Source organism: Danio aesculapii, chromosome 1 (genome assembly GCF_903798145.1).
Source record: "Danio aesculapii chromosome 1, fDanAes4.1, whole genome shotgun sequence".
In the NCBI taxonomy this organism is placed as follows: Eukaryota; Metazoa; Chordata; class Actinopteri; order Cypriniformes; family Danionidae; genus Danio; species Danio aesculapii.
In genome coordinates this window covers 44,803,442-44,828,356 of record NC_079435.1, presented here as the reverse complement: position 1 = coordinate 44,828,356, position 24,915 = coordinate 44,803,442, and the positions used below count along the sequence as shown (strand labels likewise).

Sequence of the window (24,915 nt, the reverse complement as noted above, 5' to 3'; positions counted from 1 at the left end):
GGATTCCTATTAAATCACAGATTGATTTTAAGACCTTGGTTTTAACTTTCAAAGCAGTGCATGGGCTAGCACCCGGTTACATCTGTGACCTGGTGACTCTCGCCACTCCAGCCCGCAGTCTTCGTTCTGCATCAGGACTTATATCAGCCACGGTGTAAACTCAAGACCATGGGAGGGCTTTCTCATACAGTGCGCCTAAGCTGTGGAATGCACTCCCCATCAGCATAAGGAATGCTTTTAGCATTGCTTTTAACTTAGGATGATCATTTTGTTAGGATGATCAACTTTTTGTTCTATATTATGGTTCATATTTTTATTGTTTTATTGCATTTTTTATTGTTGTGCTGTTTTGCTTGCCTTATTTTGCTAGTATTTTGCCTTGTAGCGCTTTGAGTTTAAGAAAAGCGCATTACAAATAAAATGTATTATATAGTCTATTTATTTTCAAACATTTTCATGCAGATTTTTCCTTCCGCATGCAGGAGATATTGAATATAAATGCTCTGAATGTTGTTCGTTGACACTGTACAATAAGACTCATTTATTAGCATTAGTTGATTAAACTAAACTCACTATGAAAACTGCAAAAGCATTTATTAATCTTAGGGGATGTTAATTTTGTAGTCAATAGTTAACAACTCATTAAAATAAAAAAATAATGGCGATTTTTTTTTTTTTTTTTTTTTTTTTTTTTTTTTTTTTTTTTTTTTTTATTGTACATATATAATATATTACACTGTATATGTATACATATGTGTGTATATAATATATGAGCAATATCAAATGAGTAGCAGTGCGATGTGGCTGTATATCGGTACTGGTGGGAGGCATGCGTCCCACTGGTGACGATATGCAGCCACATCGCATTGCTATGAGTGTAATATTGCATTTATACAACAGTTCAACGGCATAACCGTGTATATTAAAAAGAAAAACAAACACAGATAGTCTAAAAACTCTTTTGTATAAGGAACTACTTTCTTCCGCCATTCATTCACATCTGCAGCTGACGTCAGAACAGCAGAAACAGTTTATAATTTAACAACGTCACTTTAGAGCTAGTGTTTGAATGATTCTCTAGCATAATGTCTAAAGTGATGACAAAAGTGATCCTCACATTTTAAGATTATAAGGCTGAACGGCATGAAATGATTTTGCCAGAGAAAGCAAATATGGTCCTATTTCTGCAAAAAGAATTGCTGAAATTTAAAGCTGTTCAATTCTTGCAGTTGAATTAGGTGGTTTTAGTTTTCTTGTTGTTGTATTGACACATACTTACATTTATGCCTTAAACTTAATATATTGTTCAATTTAAAGAACCTTTTTTGTCAAATAATAATGTATTCCTAAGTCATCCACCATCATTTTGTGACCTTTTTAAAAGTATAGTTTCAGGCTCCATTTTGGCAGCGGTAACATTTTAAAAGTATCGATTTGGCACCAGTAATGGAAAAAATATACCAATTAAAATATCAGCACTGTATAAAATACATTACTGTTTTTAACACGACTTTGAGGAACAGTTCACTGTACATGTTCACCTAAACCTCCATTTGCTTTTAAATATTGCGTTTAATATAGCGTCAAATATTATCAACAGTATTTCTAGCTGCTCATATATTGAGTATTATTTTTTTATACTTCATGCAAAGAACCTTTATTGTGAGCAAATCAGGGTTTGACATTTTTGAAGTTGAATTTCATTTCCATAGACCTGTTATCACTTTACAATGGCATGTTAAAGAAAATGACTCCTGCTTCAGCATATAGCAGTTACATCGTCCAATCAGAGCTCTACAAGTGAAGGCTGAGAATAAGAGCGTTTTTCTGAATCTCTTTGATGCAGTAGAGATTACATTTGTCATATCAGTGCATAAAAGCTGAGAATATGGATGCAATTTTACATATACTTTCTAAATCAAGCCATTTCTCAGGAACTGTGGGTGCAAAATAGGTCTCAACCGGTTTTGATGCAGAGCTGCAGTCTTTTCCCTTTTGATAAAATCAGCTGTTTTCCCCCCAACAGCACAATGTTTAAGGCATCGACTAATCTTTAAAATCACCTTATAATGTGATTCAGCAGGTTATCAAATCTTCGGCACTATCACATAAGGGACAAAGCAGCTGATTCGGCATGTTTTATAAGCATTTAAGTAGCGATTATTGTTTCATTCATTAGTAATGGCTTAATTTAAGATGGCTGTTTGGGATTAGCTGTTCAGATCAAAGTTCATGAAAAGCGATTTTCACCAACAGCTTAATCCCATTATAGAATACCATCGCAGCATACTAATTAAGTTTAATCAATGTAAGCATTATTCGGCTCATTAAGAGAGTGACACTCATTGGGCTTCTGTTTTTCTGTTTTTACAGTTATCTGTCTTGTTGGACTTGGTTTAGTGGTGTTCTTCTTTAGCTTCCTTCTGTCCATCTTCAGATCAAAATACCATGGCTATCCTTACAGGTAAGATTCAGCTATTAAAAGTCAATATTCTAAAGCATTTTTCTTGTAATATCGTTTTCTGCCGCATCAGTGCTTTCTCTGCTTTGACTTTTACAAACAATGTTCTCGGTTCAGTTGAAGTTTTATTAACAGCATCTGAAACGTTTGATTACATTTGTTCATTAGATTTGCAGAGCGGAAAAATCTTATAGTAAAATGCTTACAGTAACACTGAGATATGAATTCTAATATGTCAACATCAGAATAATTGCACTGAGTATTATACATTTTAGCTAATGACAGGACCATGAAACGGCTAACAGATTATTCTTGGATGTTATGTGCACAAAATGGACCTGGCTGTTTATAGTTTTAGTGTTTATATGGGGCAGTATTTTACATACAACTAAATGTATACCTAGAGCTGTAATTCTATTGGTGAAATGCAATTTAGACAATGTTATAATTAAATTAAAATTATGTTCAACTATTAAATAATATTACAAAATGTCAATTAACTAAAAATTAAAGATAAAGACCCTTATAAGTGTGTTAATATAAATATTTTTATGAGATTTATTTGAAATTAATTTTTGAAATGATCATTGATATTATTGCCATTATGGTTATTAATAATAGTAATAATACTAATAATACTACTACTAATAATAATTATAATAATAATAATAATTATTATTATTATTATTATTATTATTATTATTATTATTATTATTATTAATAATATTATTATTATTTTATCTTGTTTTTTATTATTATTGCTGCAGTAATCAACAGATTATGATTTTAATATAAACATAATTGCTGTACTAAAAAATATATATAATAAATAAATAGTTCAGTTTTGCTATTTCATTTACAGAATATTTGATTCCTTCAGGAGACTTTTTAATATTTTGATAATATGCTTATCATTTTCAGTGGAACCCACACTATTTATGAGTTGAGAACAAAAAAGGTGTTATTCAAGCATCATGATTTTCTATTTTGTCATTTTAAAGCTTGTTCTACATTTTTATCATGATTGTACAGAAGACAGCCAGTATATAGCATTCCGTCATTTAGAACATTAGTTAGAACAAACATTATTTGATGACACAAGACTGGATCACAAAGCAGCCCCAAAATAATAGTGATTTTAAATGTTTGTAATTATTTAAAATATCTCAATTTTGAATGATTGCATATTCCTTTATACGTTTTATGGATCCTTTTCACAAGACTGTTATGATGCATTTAACTGTCATCATGAGCTTAAATAAAGACTATATAAAACATAAGACATGTCACTCGTATAGCTTTGAATGGGGAAAAATGTAACAGTCAATATGGCGAATGAAGCCCCGCCTACTAGTACAGGAGCCAATCATTGATCGCTATAGAATGATGTTTCTCTGGGGTGAATCTCAGCGAAACTTGCTTCACAGACATAAGAAATATATCCAGATAAAGCTTGAAATCTGTACTTTTAAATTAACCAAGTGCACTTGAAAACAAAAGTTTTGTGGTTTAGTGATCTGTATGAAATGAACGTGAGATACAGTCTGTCCTATCAAACATATCACGTGACAGCAATTACTCAAACTAGTAAACAAAGAGTCGCTGTCATTTCTGGAGGAGATTCGCCATCAAGACCAAGTTGTGAATTACTTCATAAGAGCAGCGCGATCTGACGATCACTATCTAGAGATTGATAATATGTAGAGCGGCCATGAATGAGGTTGGTGTCGTGATCCCATTCATTTCGAGTGTTTCATATTCGAGCATTAGCTTGGGCAACCTGAAAAATGCAGATTTTGTTTGATTCTGACATTTAGGAACAAAACTTATGAGACGGTTGTTGTTTAATTGTATTGGTGGTTCCAAATATGTAATGCAATCATAAGCTTGGCAAACAGTTTTGGAGAATTTGATGTTTCCCCATTCAGACAGCATACTCGAGCATACTGCTTGAGAAAGATGGCCGCCGAGTGAAATAACTTGCCTTAAAGGGATTATGGCTTAAAAAAATGTAATATTTAAATAGATAAAAATAAAACATATGTACTTTTTTATGTATTTACATATGTATTACATCATCTTTGCATCAAATTAAAAAAATTATCAATTACCTCTCATGTGAGGTGTTTCTAATGCAGAGTCTATGGGGCAGGACGGTAAATTTGATATTGTTCTCTCTTCTGACTGTCATTATCAGTCGCACACAATTTTTTTCTGTTTTCTGTACGTCTTAATAACACCATCTTAGAGTTTGTCTTTTATTATTTCAGCAAATTGGATTGGAAAAAATATATATATTTGTTGTACTCTCCCATTCACTGCACTCTAAGTTTACCCAACTATGACGACTTCGGCTACTGAGAAACCCAGAACTGTGAAAAGGGTCCATAAGTACTTATCAGGGAAAAAGTATGTTCTTTAATGTGTACATGAATATGTTATGCTCAATAGCAATGAAACACTATCTGACCCATATTTGACTGTTACATAAAACTTATTCCAAGGAGACCCTTGCATTTAATATACTTCCTATGTTTGCTATACCGCCATATAGCCTGTTTATGAAAAGAGGAAAAGTCTTCACAAGTGTCAGTTCATGAAAAACCAGTCAGTGAAAGGAGAATGATTTGTTTACATTACGGAGTCCTTCAAAAGCGCAGTGAAAAGAGCCAGAGACATATTCAATCTGGAAACATCTCTCTCTCTCTCTTGCTGCATCTACATTCGCCAGGATTCAAGCTAATGAGTCAAATAAAATGCATTTAAAAGTACAGCAACTCTGGCGGCAGAAGTATTTGTAGAGCCTCCAATGAATGATCTTTCTCAGTCTATAGCCATTTTCTCATAACCATTAGACGATGACGTCAATCCCCGTCATTATTCACATTCCTCTCTTTTATCCTCCTCACTTTATTTCTCTCTTCATGTCTCTTTCAGCTTCCTGATTAAATAAGATCATGCCGTGAAAGAAAAAGCTGCCGTTCTTCAGGGGTTTCATGCATGAATTGGACTGTAACGCACTGCATGTGTGACCTAAGATAAATAAACGAAACTATTACCCACCGCCGTGCTCTGTGTGTGTGTTTTTTCTGCAAGCAAAGTGTGCGCGTCTATTGAAGTCAAATGAATCGCTCGCTCGCTTATATGACCGGTTTTCATTTTTAATTGCAAATTGAGTATTGTGTCCTGAAGGTTTTTATGGAAAGGGAGGTGTGTATAATGTGTGTGTGTGTGAGGCTGTTATTTGTTATTGGCATTTTTGATACCTCTCTTGAGGCCATTGTGCGCGCCTCAGCAGATTGTGTCCTCTTTTTGTCCCCTTCAGTCACTTTTTTCCTCCTTATGACTTGTTTTCTCGTCATTTGAAATCTGTGAAGAAATATTCAAGTATTAGATTTTTTTTTTTCTCATTTATTTTGGGTAGGTCGTGAAAGGGGGGTAGTAATCTTCTTTATTAAAACCAACTCGGCTACCACTGATCCAATTAAATTCATTCCAATATCAGAACGAAAGCATTTATTTAACTTCAAACAAGTGAGCTGGGAGGGAGATTTTTTTGTGGAAGCAAAGATTTCCTTAAAGGGTGAAATCCTAAATTAGCTGTCATCGTAGACAATAATGTCAACCCACCCTGCGAGCTTCTAATACATCGACATTTATTGGCGCATCTGCTTCATTAAAACTTTTATTTTGTTGTCAAAGAGCATTTAATTAGGAATTGTACGTTCAATTAATCTCATCATTTTAATTCAGTGAAATTTAATTTAGTCACATACTGTAAGAAGAATCTGCTTTTTATCTTAATAGGAGAAATATGTTTACTCCAAGGGATCTGTTATGTCTTTTTTTACAATATGTAATACAAATCTCAGATGCCTGTGTCTGTAAAGCTTGAGCTCAAAATATCTCATAGATAATTTATCATTTAGTATTGTACAACAATCTATCTTTTGGATGGAATCAAAAACACTGGGTCTCATTCACTAAACACAGGGTGTCTGCGGATCCTTAAAGTCTTAAAGAGCCCTAAATTCCATAGTATAGGCCTTAATTAGTCTTGAAATGTCTTAAAAGTGCATTCAAAACCGACTCCATTTCGAAACTGAAGTTATTATTAGTCAGTTTAAAGATTCTTTTGAGATTTTTTTACTCTTTCTAAAGAGTGCTAAGGATGGTAATTAATTAGTTATGTTGTGTGTTTTTTGTATAAATTCTGTATTGTAAAATTATTCATTCATTCATTTTCCTTCAGCTTAGTCCCTTATTTATCAGGGGTTTCTACAGCGGAATGAACCGCCAACTTTTCCACTAAACGTTTTACGCAGCGGATGCCCCTTCAGCCGCAACCCAGTACTGGGAAATACCCATACACTCTCATACACTGTACAGTATATTTATTTTTTGGGTGGAAGCAAAAACACTGGGTTTCATTCACTAATCAGAGGATGTCTGCTGATCCTTAAATTCTTAATATTTAAATTCCATAGGATAAAAATAAGGCCTTAATTAGTCTTGAAATGTCTTAAAAATGCAATCGAACCGATCCTGTAAAAAGATTTTGTTTCTGTTTTGAAATGGAAGTTAATATTAGTCAGTTTAAAGATTGTTTTCAGTAGTTTTTTTTTACTCTTTCTATATAATAAAGTGTTTAGGATGGTAAATAATTAGTTGTGCTGTGACTATATATATATATATAATGGGTAGGATAAAATGTCAGGACACTGGTCCACAGTAATAAAAAGGTTGGAGACCTCTCGTATAAGTGATTGCTTGTTAGCACAGGACAATATTTGGAAGACAACTATTTTAAAATCTGGAATCTGAGAGTTCAGATCTAACTGTTGATAAAATTGCCTTTAAAATTGTCCTAATTAAGTTCTTACCAATGTGTCAGAACTTATTAATGGTCAAGCGAATGCCAAAAGCCAATTGCAATTGCCAAAAATATACCAGTACATCTTTTATTGTGGTCCTAGGTCATATATAAAAGTTTTTTTTGCTAATGTGGAATGTGCTGTAGGGCTTATATTTTAGACATGTATTGTTTATGCATTTTATAATGATTTATAAATCCATTTTTCATGTGGCACACAAATGTAAGCACATGGCTCTGCACAGCTAGACATCATAGTCATGAGAACAGTGCCATTGTTGATGCTCAGCTGAATCATAGCTTCAAGCAAATATGGAAAGAGGGCATTTGACATTAAATCAGAAACAGTAGCAGCATTACAATTGCGAAAAATCAAGCTGGCAGTAATTCCTCTTTAGCTGTCAAAGGACATTAGCGGCTACCACTCCATCCTTCATTTGTGCAGAGAAGAGATGGCAGTTAAATTTGTAGGGTTTTCCCCCACTTTTCTTTTTCTCCCCCCTCTCTAATGCTTTCAAACAACTCCCCTCTCTGTTTCTAGAGTGCTTTTTTTTATTTGTTTGAGCGGGGTACTGAAGTGGATTGATGAATAGACTGAATACACAGGTAAATATGGGGGTATGCCCATATCAACACATGCAACTCAAGCTGTGTCCACTGCTTTTTACCAAGATGGGATGCAGTTTACAGATGGAAGTTTACTGTGTTTAAGGTGCAGCTTACACTTGCTATAAAACAGTGTTATACTTGCTATAAAATAGTGTTTTAGAATGAAAACAAAACATAACTATGTGATAGCAAAAATCAACTTTCAAACTTTCCAAAACAACATTTTCACTGCAGTGGAAAAAACGTTACTCTTCCATTTGCCATTATTAGTAGTAAATACATTGGGAGCAGTCTAGTAACCTATTTGCTATATTACTAACTAACTAAATATAGGTGTGTATATAGTGCGAGTTATCTCAGACTGTTTTTTTAAACATGACAATGAGTTCACTGATCTCAAATAGCCTCCACAGTTACCAGCTCTCAATCCAATAGAGGTCCTTTGTGATGTGGTGGAACAGGAGATTCGCATCATGAATGTGCAGCCGACAAATCTGCAGCAACTGCGTGATGCTATCATGTCAATATGGACCAAAATCTCTGAGGAATATATCCAGTACCTTGTTGAATCTACGCCATGAAGGATTAAGACAGTTGTGAAGGCAAAAGTGTGTCCAACCTGGTACTAGTAAGTTTCAGTGTTCATGCTTTTGAAATGTTTTAATGAAAAACAAGTAATAGAAAAACAAGATTTTTTTACTGTTTATAGTTTGCATTGAGAGAGGGCCAATCTCAATTCTATTTTTTTACCCCTACCCCTTCCCCTTAAAACAAAGTGTGAAGGGGAAGGGCTTCAAATTGTACCCCTAAAGCCTGGTTTATACTCAACGCGTCCGTTAGTTCGCTTAAGTGTGTGGGGAATGTGACGTCAACGTTGTGTTTACGGAGGTTCGTGCAACATGATTTCGGCTGGCGGAGCGCATGATTTTTTTTTTTGAGACTCGAGCGAACAGTTCATGTGGCGCCGCATTTGATTTGAGTTGAATATGAAACGCTTTGAAGAGATTTTGTCTGAAACAGGTATGACTGTACAGACATCTCTATGATCCGTGAGAGATAACCAGATGATCAATAATTCTTAGCTAGAAATTGCAACAGCCATAGGAAAGGAGGAAAGTTTTTGTTAAAAAGTTTGGAAAAACTTGAGGGATAAGTTTGTTAAAGCCAAAAAAGGCCATGGCAAAAGTGGAGACCGGGATACACAATTACAGAAATATGTTTTTCCACCAGTCATAGGTTTTACACTGTTTTAAATTCAAAATTGTAATATATACATCAATTTAATAGTTACAAAACTAAAATTAAGGAACAAATTATTCCTTTGATAACTGGAAAGGATTATTTGAAACTATTGGTTAACAAAATAGCCTACTGATGCCCTGTTTTTCTAGGCTTTATTCAACACAATCTCACAACAATTCGTAACTTTTTGATTTAGTGGCTAATTCGTACGATCTAATTCGTACAATTTAGTACGATTTGCTTATCCGCCAATGACGGTTGGGTTTAGGGGTGGGGTTAAGTGCCACGCCTCCTTTTTAAAATCGTACAATTTCGTAAGACTGAACTCGTACGAATTAGCCACTAAACTGTTAAAATGTAAAATACGTTTTCTCGGGAGATCAGGCTGGCTTTATTGGTGATTATGCTCAGGGATGTTGGACCATTATTGTCTTTTTAGCATAAGAAGAGGACAGAAACTAGTCAGACAGTAATGTGTGAATTGTGGAGCAATTCACACATAAAAAAAACATCTGTGTTTTTTAGTAAGTTTACTTTTTTTTGCTTTTATTCTTGCCTTAATAAAAAATACATGTTTGGAGCAACCCATGTTCTGTTGTCATTAATATTTTAATAAACTTTAATAGGTAAAACTGCCCTGTATATGAACAAAAGCAAGTGATGCATCAAAGTTTGATTAAAAAAGTATCTTGAATGGTTATAAAAATCTTTATAATCATTAAAATAATTTCTAAAAATAATAAAAATAGTTAGTTTAAAAATATTGGATGATATTAATGATATGACGTGGTTCTGGAAACTTTCTACTTCTCTGTTTATCCATCTGACATTACGGTCACATCTCTTTTGGCCGCCCCCCTGTCGTTTTAAAGAATATCACAACAGCGAATGCGGCAAGTATAAAAACCTTGTCCGTTTCGTGAGGTGTGCGCACAGTCAGCGGAGGTCCGCGATGTGGCACCAGGTGAAAGTATAAATCCTAAGAAATGAGACACCACAACAACACCTACACACGTCATTATGTCATCGCGATCTCTTACTTCATATGAGATCGACGATCGCGATTGCTGTAGTTATTCCAGTTAGTTATTTTTTTATACTTATCTTCAGGAATTCCACGAAGGCAACAATATCATGTTATCATAAATATATAATGTGGCAATAAGCTCGTAACTGTACTGTGCCTTTACACAGTGGCCATATTCATCTACGTAAACACAATAAAACAATATTAACATTATAGCAGACACTGTAAAAAGGTCATTCCCGGGCAATAGACTTTTCTGACAGGCTATGAGAGTAACAGATGTAAAAGTATATTGTGGGACTACTATACAGGAGTTATTATTAGGCATTATAGATAGCGAAATTTATTTTACATGACGGTAAAACACAAACGCCATTATGAGTGTATTAAAACATATGCTTGCTTGCAAAAATTTGTAATAATGACCAAAAAAACGAATTTGTGGATCTAACTTCCGTGTGCACCCATGCTGCTGTTGTAAATTTGTGTTTTTTGGGAAATTTTTGTACCCCTAGGTTTCGAGTATGAAAAATGTCAGTTTCAAGGGTTATCTAGCCCTCACCCTTAGCCCTACACCGTCAAGCTAAAGAGAATTGGGACACCCCTACCCCTTCACATAAACACTAAGGGGAAGGAGAAGGGCTAAAGCCTGGTTTATACTTCTGCGTCGTGTGATCGTCGTGACACACAGTGCATGCAATCTCCGTTGCGTGCATTCTGTCAGCTGTTTGTGTTGCTCTGCAATACCACTTCCAAAATGCTAACTGGCACTGAGGTTTTTCTTTTCCTCTGTGTTGAGTTTCTTCACGTTTTGTTTTTTTTCTGAACGCTACCTTAATGTACAAGTGGCTCAGACTCGCTCATTTTGAGCAGGGAACTGTCGGACATGCAACAACTTTAATCATAAGGTCAACACAAAACAACAGTTTCCATCTAGAGCTTCGTCACGGGACTCAACACTCGTACCATCGGGCTCACGCAGCTCTCACCCCCAGCCACACTCATCATCGCTACTAATCAATCACAGAGCTTGCACTACGCGTCGTTGCAACGTGTAGTTGAATTTTTTGAGAGTTGCGCGTCGGCCACGGCCATGGAGAGTGCTATGCCACCATGTACAGGCTGCGCCAGACCATATGCGTGTGCTTGACGCAGAAGTATAAATCAGCCTCTAGGGGGAGAATTGGGATCAGGCCAAAGTAACCTAAATCAATAATTTCAGTAACTTTCTACAAAATTACCATGAAAATTTTATACAAATGTGCCAATATCAAAATGCCAACCAATAGAAGTGTCATTAATGCTGTCTTTTTACTGGATTGATCTACTAGCTAAAGGATCTAAAAGGACATTTGCAATGTTAAAAAGTTATTCACCTGCAATGAGCGTCATGCAACTGAGAAACAAATAAACGTTGCAGCTACCAATGGAACTACCAATGTGGGGCTCATGTGATGTGCAGTTGAGTAGCTGAACCCTTTACAGCAACTGTCAGCGTGTGAACGGCCCTTAACATGAAAGAGCTTTCACGAGGATTTATTGCACTCCTCTTAATCAAGTCAAACCCGCTTCAGACATGGACGCTGCATCACTTTAGCATTGCCATGCAGGTGACTCATAACCTCCATAAAAGCCCAGAAGATATTAACTCATTACGGTTTAATTCTGTCACAGTAGGTGGTGTCACACAGCAGAGAGGAACTCTAATAGCTGCCAGCACTCTGTCATCTTACTTTCAGTGCTTATCCTCAAGGGAAGAACTGGATTTAAAAAAGAAATACAATTGCGGGGACTCATAAACACAATTTGCATTTCTCTCTCATGTTCTCCAGAAATAACTTGAGGAAGTAGCATTTAATTGCAAGGCTTGTTATTTATTTATATAATTATAGTTTTTTTCACTGCATATTAAAGGATGTTTTGAAGGTTCAAAGAGTGTAATTACGTAGGTACACACTGTCGCACACACTTCCTGAATCAAAGATTTGAGAACCCTCGGCGAGCTGATGTTTTGCTGGACCTCTGTGCTATAATAACCTACATGAGTAACTCTGTGTTTTTGTAGAGCTCTTCGTTGTTGTTTTTTTTTTTTTGTGCTGAAACCCTGGTTTTGAGTCATGGGTTCCCTAGGGAACTTCCTAATGACGTTTCAGATTTCTGAATAAAATCTGTTAGTGGTTAACAACGCTTGAACAGAGTTAGTTCCTGTCTTTTCATACTCCGAATTTGAATTTGTAGTTGCCATCAATTTGCTAAATGAGTACAACTACCGTGACTTCTCTAACATAAGATCATTTATTTTGGAAAATAAAATCCTGGTTGTTGTACAAATTGGCATGAATAAACAACCCTGTTAATTAATAATACTGGGCGAAGATTTTTATTGAATAATCAAATTGAATTGAGATTTGATTCAGGTCTCATATATGGTACAAACCTTGGGAAACTATTTATTTTTATGGTCCACTTGATTTTTAGTAGACTGTCTGCTTAATATCTGCTGATACTGCTCCTTCAACAGACATTTCACTGACTATAAGAAACTTGGCAAATACATGTCAGCTTACACTAACCCTTACCCTAACCCAACCCTAACCTAACAGTCTACTTATAATCTAATGATATTAGTTTGCATGTAGATGCAAAGTAACTTAATTCAACAAATGGAGCAACAAAATAAAGTCTGACCAAACCTTGTCATGTGAGCACTGCTTATAATACAATAAGTGCATGTATTTAATGTATTGATTACATTCGAGTTCAGGGGTCCATTCTTCCCACCTCGCTTAAATGATCTAAGATGATTTGACAGATTTTAATCTTGTAATGTAGTGTAATGTGAATTTATATAGCGCATTTATTCTGTATGGACATACACTCAAAGTGCTTCACAATCATGAGCGGGGTCTCTCCACACCACCACCAGTGTGCAGCATCCATTCCAAAGACAACGGCACCAGTGCACTCACCGCACACCAGCTATAGGCGGACTGGAAAAACAGTGATAGAGCCAATTCAGTGGATGGGGATGATTGGGAGGACACGATGGGTAAGGACCAATGGAAGGAAATTGGCCAGGATACTGGGCTACATCCCTACTTTTTATGAGAAGTGCCTTTTATTCTTGATAACTGTTCTCTGGCTAATTTGGTTCTTCAAACAAGTTCGTGAATCAGATTAAAATATCTGGATGAACTGAGATTGCTGCGTGTGTTGGAAAGGACTGATCTATTGATCCTGAAATCATGATCAGCAATGCAGCAATTGGCTGATGGCACAGCAGCGTAATGACATCATCTGATTAATATTCAATAATCCTTGTGAGCAAAATTACACAAAATTTGTAGTAAATGATTTGTTAAATATGAAACGCAACAACTTTACACCTTTGTTGTGGGCTGCAGGCTTTACACTTTCATGTGTCAAGAGTGTTTAGCTGTTTATTTAGTTGTACTTTATATATTTGTACACTGCAAAACATTTGACCTTAAATTCACAGTAAATTACTGGCTAATAATTGCATTACTCATTCAATCATTCATTTTCTTTTTGGCTTAGTCCCTTTATTAAGCCAGGGTCGTCACAGCGGAATGAACCGGACTACTTATCCAGCATATGTTTTACGCAGTGGATGCCCATCAGCTGCAACCCATCTCTGGGAAATAATTGCATTACTTTCACAGTAAAATACTGTATGTAAATTCACAACAAATTACTTTGTTACATTACATTACAGTGAAATTACAGCCATATATTGTAACTTTACAGTAGATAGTAAAGTCCATTACTGTGATTTCACAGTATTATCTTGTAGAATTAACTAAATTTTACTGTGAAGCAGGCTTTCCTTGCTAGTCATTCTGACATTTACCCTGACTTTGAAATCATTTGGGATGTTTAACAGTGTTTGATTTTATGAATCAATTACCATTGCTTCAGTTTATTACATTTTTGGCTAAGCACAAAGTTATGTTCATTAAAATTATTTAATATTTCCATGTTAACCTTATAAAATTAAATAACGTTGCAGTGCACTCAAAAGTGAAAATTTACAGTGACATTCATGTCGTTTCAAAACAGGATGATTTTCTTTATTTACTAAGTTATTTTTGAAGATGTAACCAAAATGTTTTTCGGGCTGCAATAACATTCTGTTGTTTCTAAATATCAAAAAAGTGCCAATACTAGCATAAAAGTTAATTTATGTCTTTGTTGAATAAAATAAAAAGAGTTTGAATACCTACAACTAACATGTAAACAAAGATATACTCTTTTTTTACAATAATTTGCTGTAATCATGCTAATTTGATTAATTTCACAATAAAAATCTGAATACAACACATTACTGTGAATAGTTATAGTTAAATCCTGTAAAAGTGATACTAATGTAATTTACTGTGAAAAATTACAGTAACATGTTGTGAAAATTTGGAATTTTCTTAGTGTATATTTATAGAGAGTAGAAGTCAGAATTATTAGCCCACGTGTTTATTTTTTTCTCCAATTTCTGTTTAACGGAAAGACTTTTTCAAGACATTTGAAAAAACATAATATTTTTAATAACTAATTTCTAATAACTGATTTATTTTATCTTTGCCATGATGACAGTAAATAATATATTACTAGATGTTTTTTAAGACATTTCTATACAGCTTAAAGTGACATTTAAAGGCTTAACTAGGTTAATTAGGTTAACTAGGCAGGTTAGTGTAATTAGGCAAGTTATTGTATAACGATGGTTTGTTCTGTTGACTATTGAAAAAAATATAGCTTAAAGGGGCTAATAATTTTGACCTTAAAATGGAAAAAATATTATCAGACATATTGTGAAAATGTCCTTGCTCTGTTAATCATCATTTGGGAAATGTTTAATAAAGAAAAAAAATTTAAAGGGGGGCTTATAATTCTGACTTCAACTATATATATATATATATATATATATATATATATATATATATATATATATATATATATATATATATATATATATATATATATATACACTATTTCCCCAAATGTATACAACTACTACTGTAAGAAAATACCACAATTCTGTACATACTTTCAGTATTACCTTTGCTTGAAATTATCCAATCTAATCCCGTTTAAATGGAATAAGCTTGCTCCCGAGCAGGTTTGAGCTACCAGAACTGTTGCATTGACAACAACTCTCAGATGGGTTTTGAAGAACGAAACGATCCTGGATATGTCGAATAGTCACCCAATCCAACTAACTGAGTAATCCACGTACGAAGAACGGACCCTAGGATTTGATTGTAAAAATTGTTTTTTCCAAAAGTTTTTTTCTTTATTGTTTAAAAATTCTGACATCAAGATTATGAGAATGATTGTAGGAATAAGAGACACTGTTATGTCCATCTATAGGTTGATATATTGTTGCCACAAACACAATATGTTTTTTTTTTTTTACAATATGAGCACTATTGGATTACATATGTAAATAAAAGATTGTATAAAAAAATTATTACATTTTTGCCCACTTAGAACCACTTCCAGATTGGATTGATAACATATTGAGACCAAAGGCATGCATGTGAGAAAGAGCACCAAAGCAAGGTGAACCATACACAATCGCAGTTTATCACACACACAAATTATGATCAAATTGCCATCCGTATCCTTTCTATTTCCTTGTTTTCCTGCTTGCTCATAAGTTGTCAAAGTTAATACCAGGTAGAAAACCCAAGCGCTGACCACTTGGTCATATCAGTCATTCAGACCGTTCTCATATAAGACATCAAAAAGTCACGTTATATCTACATTCAAAGCTTCTGTTTAGATGTTAAAATTAAGCTTTGGATGTCTGTCATCATATTGACAGTAATTAATTTATCACCCTAAAAATACAATCTTTTTTGGTAATCCAGCCTATAAATATATTGTTAGGCTACGTAACCTGTGTGTCCCAGCCTCACTTTCATTTTCACTTTCTCAAACAGTGAAGTCTTTTTCGTGGCACTAAATATGCTGTTTAGAAAGACATATCTGAAGTAAAGCAATGTTTTTGCCAAGAGAAAATTTTGTTTCGCATAGCAGGAACTTGCTAACCAAAAGAGGCACACATATTTAACCCTTTAACTGCCTGCTCGACCAAATGGTTGACTATATTTTGACTGACTATATCCTAATGAGAGGAGTACCCAACTTAACTAAACCTGATTGAGCCATCTCTACCATCTGGTTGAAGTATGTTATACCAAAAAAATCCACTAGTTGTCACTAACTCAATCAACAGCACTCATCATAGCACTGCTTCTACGATTGAAGTAAAAAACAAGGAAATCACTCCTGACCTGTGAACCATTTTTGGGGAAAATTTGCAAGGTAAGCATATTTTTTGACATATTACCCTCTAAGAGCCCTAAGTTAAGCTACTTGGTGCCATGACAAATATTTAGGATGTTTGTAATAATTTTTCAAAAACATGCACAACCAAATGGTTGATTCGTCACTTTATGGTAACTGTAGGAGAGCAAAACTAATGTTTTTGGTGGGGCTGGTTAAGGGTTAAAGTCACAAGGAAAAGTAGCAGACATTAAAATGTTAGTCTAGTTTTAAGGTTGATTTATAATTAGTCTATGTATCGAGTGATTGCCATCCATCCAACTCCATGGCACATACCTAAAACCTAGCTGACGCTGTTGTGAGTATTTATACTTCCACATTCTGTCTGTACTGCTCTGGCAATAGCACTTCTGAAACACTAGTAGGCAGTGGGATTTCTATGTTCCACTATGTCAAGTTTAGCAGTGTATTGAGTTTTCGGAAATCCCTGGGAATGCAAGCAGCGCTATAGAAGCAGCTCACACTCGTTCAAGGAAGAAAGAGGCAAATGTTCAACACTTTTAATCATTAAGTAAACACAAAACAAAAAACACCCATCCAAAGCTCCTCTACGGGACTCAACGCTTGTTAAACATTCATGCCACTGGCGTCGCTCCACTCCCACGGCTCTCAGCTCCACCCACACTCGTTACCACATTTACTAGATATTATGAGAGATCAGCATTAAGGGCGAAATTTATGTGATTGTGCAAAGGCTATAAGCTGGAACTACCACATGCACTTGGAGTACAGCATAAATTGGCATTTAGAATCCCCTTAGGTCCGTCCTGGGGCTTCACAGGGTACTATAAATATTAATGCAACAATGACAACTATGGTATCAGTTTTGCAATCTTGGTTTGAGCAAAAATCGGATTACAGGAAGAACGTGCTGATCAATCCAAACTATGTTTAATGTTTCAGGATAAAACATGTAATGTTAATAATAATGTTAATTATAATCATGAAGTTGAAATGTGTCTTTCTAGTGCCCCTCTTGGTATCTATTAAAAAAGTTTAGCTTTATTAAAAAATACAAATATCATATTTTAAACTATTTCTCTACATGCACAGAATTACATCTATGCTGTAGTTTAACATCTCATGAAATTATCATTGTAATTATATTTACCAACTTAATCTTGTTAAATTACACAGTATTGCGAGTTTGCACAAACTAAATGAAATGCTTCCCCTGTTTTTCCTCTCTCACACACACATACACACCGAAGGCCAAGAGTTATAAAAATCAATGAGAGGGCCTCACTTCCAAATCTGGATTCAATTTAGTGTTAAATCAACACTAATTAATCATTAATTAATTAAAGTGCTTAGCCGGAACAAACTGCTTTCATGATCCATGAAGTCTCTGGGGAGAATATTTCTCCTCCCTTTCACTTAGAATGTTCCACATTAAAGTACTCTATTGGTCGGCCTAATGTTTTCCCAGCAGAAAGACCCACATATGGACAAATTAGGTTTAAAATAAACAGGGAATATACTGGCCTTTTTTCAGAAGATGTAATATAAATCATTGGTGTCTCCATAATATGTCTGGGAAGCTTCAGCTCAAAATACCCACATAATAATGCCCAATGTATTATAGCTTATCAAATTTACACCAATTTCAGAGTAAGCAATAACTCACAGTTTGTATGTGTGTCCCTTTTAAATGCTAATAAGTGGGTGTTCCCTTTACACAAGAGGGCGGAGCCTTTACACTTTGCTCCGATACTCCAGAAACAACAAAACAGGTAAATCTCATGAAGTCAAACTGTAATGACCAGAAGTGGACTAAAACTACATTTTCAAAAAGATAGTCGACCAGAAAGACACCAGGATGTTTCTAAAGGGTTAGTGGGTACATTTATGTCATTATTGTGGAGTAAAGTTGAATAAACTAATCGGCTAGCATGTCACTGCTCTGTTCTGATGTGCTGGCCTTTGCTAATAAACATTATACTATGACGCAAAGGGGTATATGCACAGCTAGTGTTTTTCAGCCAATGATAAACTTCCGGTACTGTTTTCAATTTCATAGAGTTCCTTTTACAGCATTGATGTTTTGATGTAACTACAATACATTCAGTTAAATAGACTTAAGCATACATTTAGTTGTTCAAGCGTAAAACGAGATGAAAGACCATGTAACCGATAGCGCCGTCAGGACCAGCAGGCGAGTGCAGAAACTCCATTGAAAATACTAGAGTAAAATAATCTGTCATATTTTAAAGACATAGTGGGAGAAAATAGAATTTAATGTAACGCTTCTTGTCCAGTCTAAGACCCACTTTACATTGTATATCTTTCAGGCAGTGAAGATCACTGATTTTTTTTTAAGAAATCAGACCTTAAACATGGAAGTTTTATAATGGAAAGACAGTTTCACAGGAAGTGCTGAGGCTGGCAGGCTGAAATTAAAAGCCCATGTGTAAATACTCCATTATCTTGTCAAAAAAAACAAAAGCCTTTAACTTGTGTATACAGTGCATAATAAATGTGCATTTATTAATTACACTGATGGTGATCATTTTTTGGAAACAATCCTACAACATAGTTCTGGTCTCGGTTTAGCCACATTAGCCTAATAGCATGCTAACGAGCACATTCAGAAAGGAAATGTGGAAAAAACCTCAAAATGTCAACTTGCTTGTTTTGAATATGAAGATAATAAGTGTTGCTATTGGTCCATTCTACAAAAACAGAACTGACCCTTGTTGGTGAAGACATATAACTTTTCACTGATATATTTGCAGCATATTTGCTTCTAAAATAAAAGTTAACCACATGTCCTCGGTGGCTTAGATGTTGGGAGACTATTTATTTATTTTGGTCACGCTTTATTTTGATGGTCCGTTTGTTGAATTTAAGTTACATTGCATCTACATGCCAACTGATTTTCATTAGATTTTAAGTAGACTGTTTTAGTTAAAGTTGGGGTTAGTGTAAGTTGACATGTACTTGCAAAGTTTCTAATAGTCAGTTAATTAAGATATTATAATATGCAGATATTAAGCAGACAGTCTACTAATACTCAAATGGACCATCAAAGTAAAGTGTTTATTTTATTTATTTTATTTATTTATTATGCAAACATGAATTTGAAAATGGTGGACTGCTACAACTCGCTCAGGGAGAGATATATGGGCAAAGACTTCCCCTATTCTTACATAAGAATAAGGAGGAAATCTGTTTTGAGATTGACAGTTTAATGGGTATAATTGAAATGAGACTGACAGATTAATGGGTATAGTGAAAAAGTACTAGGTGGTTTGTTTTAATAGCAGGTTCCTCTTTAAAGGGATTGTTCACTCAAAAATAAAAACTCTCTACACAAACAACAATGGATCTTATTCAGTAAGCAAGAGTTCGCACAAACTTTTGACGAATAAGAAACGAATAAGCCATGGCATCAAAAACTTTCATGCTAAAATGCAAATGTACACAAAATTTCAAGACAACTTGTATAATCATGTATGCAATAATCATGTATGCCCGGGACTTATAAACATGTATGAAGAACTATACATTCATTCATTCATTTACCTTCAGCTTAGTCCATTTATTCATCAGGGGTTGCCACAGCAGAATGAATCGCCAACTTATCCAGCATATGTTTTACACAGTGGATGCCCTGCAAGCTGCAAAATCCACACAGAAATTCCAAATGACCCAGCCGAGGAAAACCATAAATATATATACAATTAAATGTCCAATGTGTGTGAATAGTAGACATTCAAAATTGATGTAGCGTAGAGTTAGAAGTCTAAACACTAACCTGATTATTATTGTTTTTTACCTCATGTTTTGAGGCATGGCAAACTTAGTACTGCTTAAGATATTGCTCTAAGGAGAGAGTGTATCTTTACAGAGTTCACAGATATATTTGCTGAGAGTGACCAATTGACCCAGGCTGTCGCTAGGTTTCCCAGAGAAGTCCTTATTGATTTACACAACTTTTAAAAAATACCTTGCTTCTAATTAGCTTCCACCTACCACCACGAAACCTCATGTTCATGGAGCTGCTTTGGGTGTGTTCTGCATGCTGGCACTCATCTAGAAGACTCCAAAATAACTAACAGAAGCTCACGTGTGTAGACGTGTTCTGATTTATGCTGAAATTTTTCAGGAGAAGTTCAAATGTGTGTAATACGAAAAACTTACAGAATTATGAGACCCAAAATTTTGAAGACTGGTATTGACATCCTTAGTGGGAAAAAGAAATACTATGAAAGTCAATAGTTTTTGAAGTTTCCAACATTCTTCCAAATCTCTTCTTTTGTGGTCATCAGAAGAAAGTAACAGGTGGATAATGAGTAAATGAAGACAGAATTTTAATTTTTGGGTGAAATAACCTTTTAAAACAACAAAAAAGTTGTCCGCCCAGTGGCCTTTTATGGCTCTGAATGTTGGCCCACCTCTACCACACATGTACAGGCCCTAAACACTATAGAAATGTAGATGCTCCGCTGGAGCCTAGGAATCACAAGTTGGCACCCTATTATGAATGACAACATTCAGCGCTCAGCATATACGAGTACACCCCTTACACATCTCTCATTAGTATTTATAAATAATTTATTTATTTTCTACATGAAGCTTTAAACTAATATATTTGTGCATATACATTAGTTTAGTTAGTACTCAGGGAAAAATATTAAACAAAAAAATGTATAAAATTTTGTAGTTTGTAATTTTGTTTTCCAATATTTTGCATTAATTTAATTGTATTATCTTTTTATTTTTAAAGATGTTCAGTGACTAAAATATTATTTTAATAAATATATCCATTAAATAAATCTGTTTTTGTTCGAATGCACCAAAATATATGATTTATATTTACTGATAAATTAATAAAAATATTCATTTGCAAAATGGGGTGTATTCAATTATGCTGAGCAATGTATGGAAGCAACTGGGAGTATCCCCCATCAAGGAGAAGATGCTCGAATTGCACGTAAGTTGGTATGGACACGTGAACCAAAGCGATGAGAACTCCATGGCAAGAACAGCCATGAAGATTGCTCCTGATGGAAGCCGGCTGCATGGCAAACTGGTAAAAGGAAGAAATGACGGATGGACAGAATTAAGGAATACTTGAAGATTGTCAATGCATCACCACAAGATACCCTGGACAAGGCTAAATAGAGAAAACTTTGCCGAAGAGCACCAGCGGGAACAATGCCGGGATGATAGAGAGAGTGAACTAACCTTTAAAGGTCTACATGAACCGGAAGCTGCAATTTTTTTCCCCCCAGTTCCTAGAGAAACGTAATATTAAAACAGTGGGTGTGGCTTGTTTTTTTCTACTGTGAGCTGATTGGATGTAGTAAAGTAGACATTTTTAAAAAATCTGAAAAAAGGGTTTCGGAAGAGTTGTTGAATTGTTCACCACAAAACATGCGAGCTAACAAAATCAATAAGGTTGGTTTTGATTTCATTTGTACTATAAAATAACAAATGGTTTGATTCCAAAAACAGCACAAGTCTATTAGAGTTAGTCACATTTGACTGATTACGTAAATCCACCTCCACTATTTTAGCATATGACTTAAAATAGATAGCTAATTGATTGAAATAAATGTGTGTTCACTGTAAAAGGCATCGGCAGCCCATGTCATTGGAGACTAATGCTAAAGGCAGCCGAATATGATGCAGACAGTGTCGTTCTGCGAGCCGAGGGACCCCATCACACAGTCTTAGCTCGGATATGCTTCAGTGATAACCAAAGAGACAGGCTGCTCTGGTGCTGCCATTGTGATGACATGTTTAATAGGCAGTCCTAATGACACGCACACATCATGGGACCTGTTGAAAAGGGAGGAAGTCACCGAAGTGACAGAATGGCTAGAAAAAAAACTCCAATGATTCAAGATTGCTATATTTGCATCTTTTCCCCGTAGCTGTCACTTCCGAGCCCAGTTTTCCACATGATGGAATAGAATTGCGTATAGAAGAAAAAACAATGGGAGATTAGCTTTTTCAGATCTAAGAAAACAACATGACCTCGCTGGGACAAACCTGAGTCTTGTGTGCCAGGATGAATTGTGCCCGTGAGAGTGTGTAGCCGTCCACCTGCATGCCAAGAAACAAACATACCTCCTGTGAGCTAGTCGTTATGATAAATGGAGGTATGGAGGGAAATAGAGTTGGACTGGTATGAGGAAGGGAAAGAGTAGGCAGTGGCGTTTCTGTTGTGACCTTCTTTAGTCTTGGTACTGGGCTGAACTCTGTTGTTGGACCGACAGAAATGTGTGAACATGCTTCGCAATTTTATATTGTGATCTGTAGAATGTTAGTTTAGATCAGGGGTCACCAATCTCGGTCCTGGAGGGCTGGTGTCCCTGCAGGATTTGGCTCCAACTTGCCTCAACACACATGCCAGAATGTTTCAAGTAAACCTAATAATACCTTGATTAGCTTGTTCAGGTGTGTTTGACTAGGGTTGGAGCTAAAATCTGCAGGACACCGGCCCTCCAGGAACAAGTTTGGTGACCCCTGGTTTAGATGTAAAGACTTAAAAGAAGCTAAGAAGTGTTTTTGCAACCAATTAAATTGGAAAATTAAGTTTAATGTGATGTAAAATTTCTAAAAATATAAATAGATTGCATTGTATAAGCACTGGGCGACACAGTGGCGCAGTAGGTAGTGCTCTCGCCTCACAGAAAGAAGGTCGCTGGTTCGAGCCTCAGCTGGGTCAGTTGGCGTTTCTGTGTGGAGTTTGCATGTTCTCCCTGCGTTCGTGTGGGTTTCCTCCGGGTGCTCCGGTTTCCCCCACAGTCCAGACGTGCAGTACAGGTGAATTGTGTAGGCTAAACTGTCCATAGTGTATGAGTGTGAATGAGTGTGTGTGGATCTCTCCCCAGAGATGGGTTGTGGCTGGAAGGGCATCCGCTACGTAAAAACGTGCTGGATAAGTTGGCGGCTCATTCCGCTGTGGCGACCCCGGATTAATAAAGGGAATAAGCCAACAAGAAAATGAATGAATGAATGGATAAGCACTGATAATGATGCAGGCTCTTTCATGTCTTCTGAAACAGTTACTGAATAATTATGTGAAAGACTTTTTTTAAATTTGGTTTTACAATTTGATATAGAGAGCAAGGGATTTTAATATTGTTATATTTTGGAAGCATCTCTTTTAGAACACTAATATTTGATATTAGATGGACTATTATTTCATTTCATCTACAATTAAAATAATCTATTTAGAAAATATACACAATGATTATAACAAATTTGCAATGGCATGCATTTAAGCATGTAGACATAGTCAAGATGATCTTACGCAGTTCAAACCAATCTGAATGGGGAAGAAAGCTGATTTAAGTGACTTTGAATGAGGCATGGTTGGTCTGGTCTGAGTATTTCTGAAACTGCTGATCTACTGGGATTTTGACTCGCAACCATTTTAGGGTTTACACAGAATGGTCAGAAAAAGAGAAAATATCCAGTGAGCGGCAGTTCTGTTGGTGCAAATGCCTTGTTGATGCCAGAGGTCAGAGGACAATGGCCAGACTGATTCGAGCTGATAGAATGGCAACAGTAACTCAAATAACCACTCGTTACAACCGAGGTATGCAGAAGAGTATCTCTGAACGCACAACATACCGAATCTTGAGGCAGATGGGCTACAGCAGCAGAAGACCACACCAGATGCCACTCCTTTCAGCTAAGAAGAGGAAACTAAGGCAACAATTCATACAAGCTCACCAAAATTGGACAGTAGAAGATTGTAAAAATGTTGCCTGGTCTGATGAGTCTCTATTTCTGCTGTGCCATTCAGATGGTAGGGTCAGAACTTGGCATCCACAACATGAAAGCATGGCTCCATCATGCTTTGTATCAAAGTTTCAGGCTGGTGATGGTGTGGGGGATATTTTCTTGGCACATTTTGGGCCCATTAGTACCAATTGAGCATTGTGTCAACGAACTGAAATATTTTTTAAACAAAATGAAATTGTCAAAATCTAAAATTAAACTTGAAATCAGAAAATAATAAATATTTCTAAATAAATAGATTATAATAATAGATTATTCTAAATAGATTCTAATAAAAAAATTCAAAAACAAGATATTGAAAAATATGAATTGACTAACAGATTAAACTAACTCAAAGATTTTAAAACTATGAGCAAAATCTTGCATCATGAAACAGGTAATTTTTAACACGCTAATATACGCTAATATACCACAATATCCTGCAATAATCAAATTGTTAAGCTGCATTGAAATGATGGATATTGTGAAGAACTACCAGTAAACCTAATCCAGCTAGTGTTCTGTGTACTGTATTCACTCAGCCAGACACTGACATTTAGCTCTACCGGGTCACACAGTAAAGGCCAGATATCACTG

General features: G+C 35.5%; 1 protein-coding gene across 1 annotated transcript in view; it reads left to right on the top strand.

Moving 5' to 3' along the window:
* The window catches only part of tusc3 (tumor suppressor candidate 3), a 141,756-nt gene extending 136,238 nt beyond the window's left edge, over positions 1 to 5,518 (top strand). Inside the window, exons 9-10 of the mRNA XM_056446998.1 lie at positions 2,374 to 2,464; positions 5,399 to 5,518. Of these exons, the coding sequence (XP_056302973.1) occupies positions 2,374 to 2,464; positions 5,399 to 5,414 (107 nt within the window). The 3' untranslated portion in view covers positions 5,415 to 5,518. The remainder of the gene's footprint in view (positions 1 to 2,373; positions 2,465 to 5,398) is intronic.
* Positions 5,519 to 24,915: the final 19,397 nt, after the last annotated feature.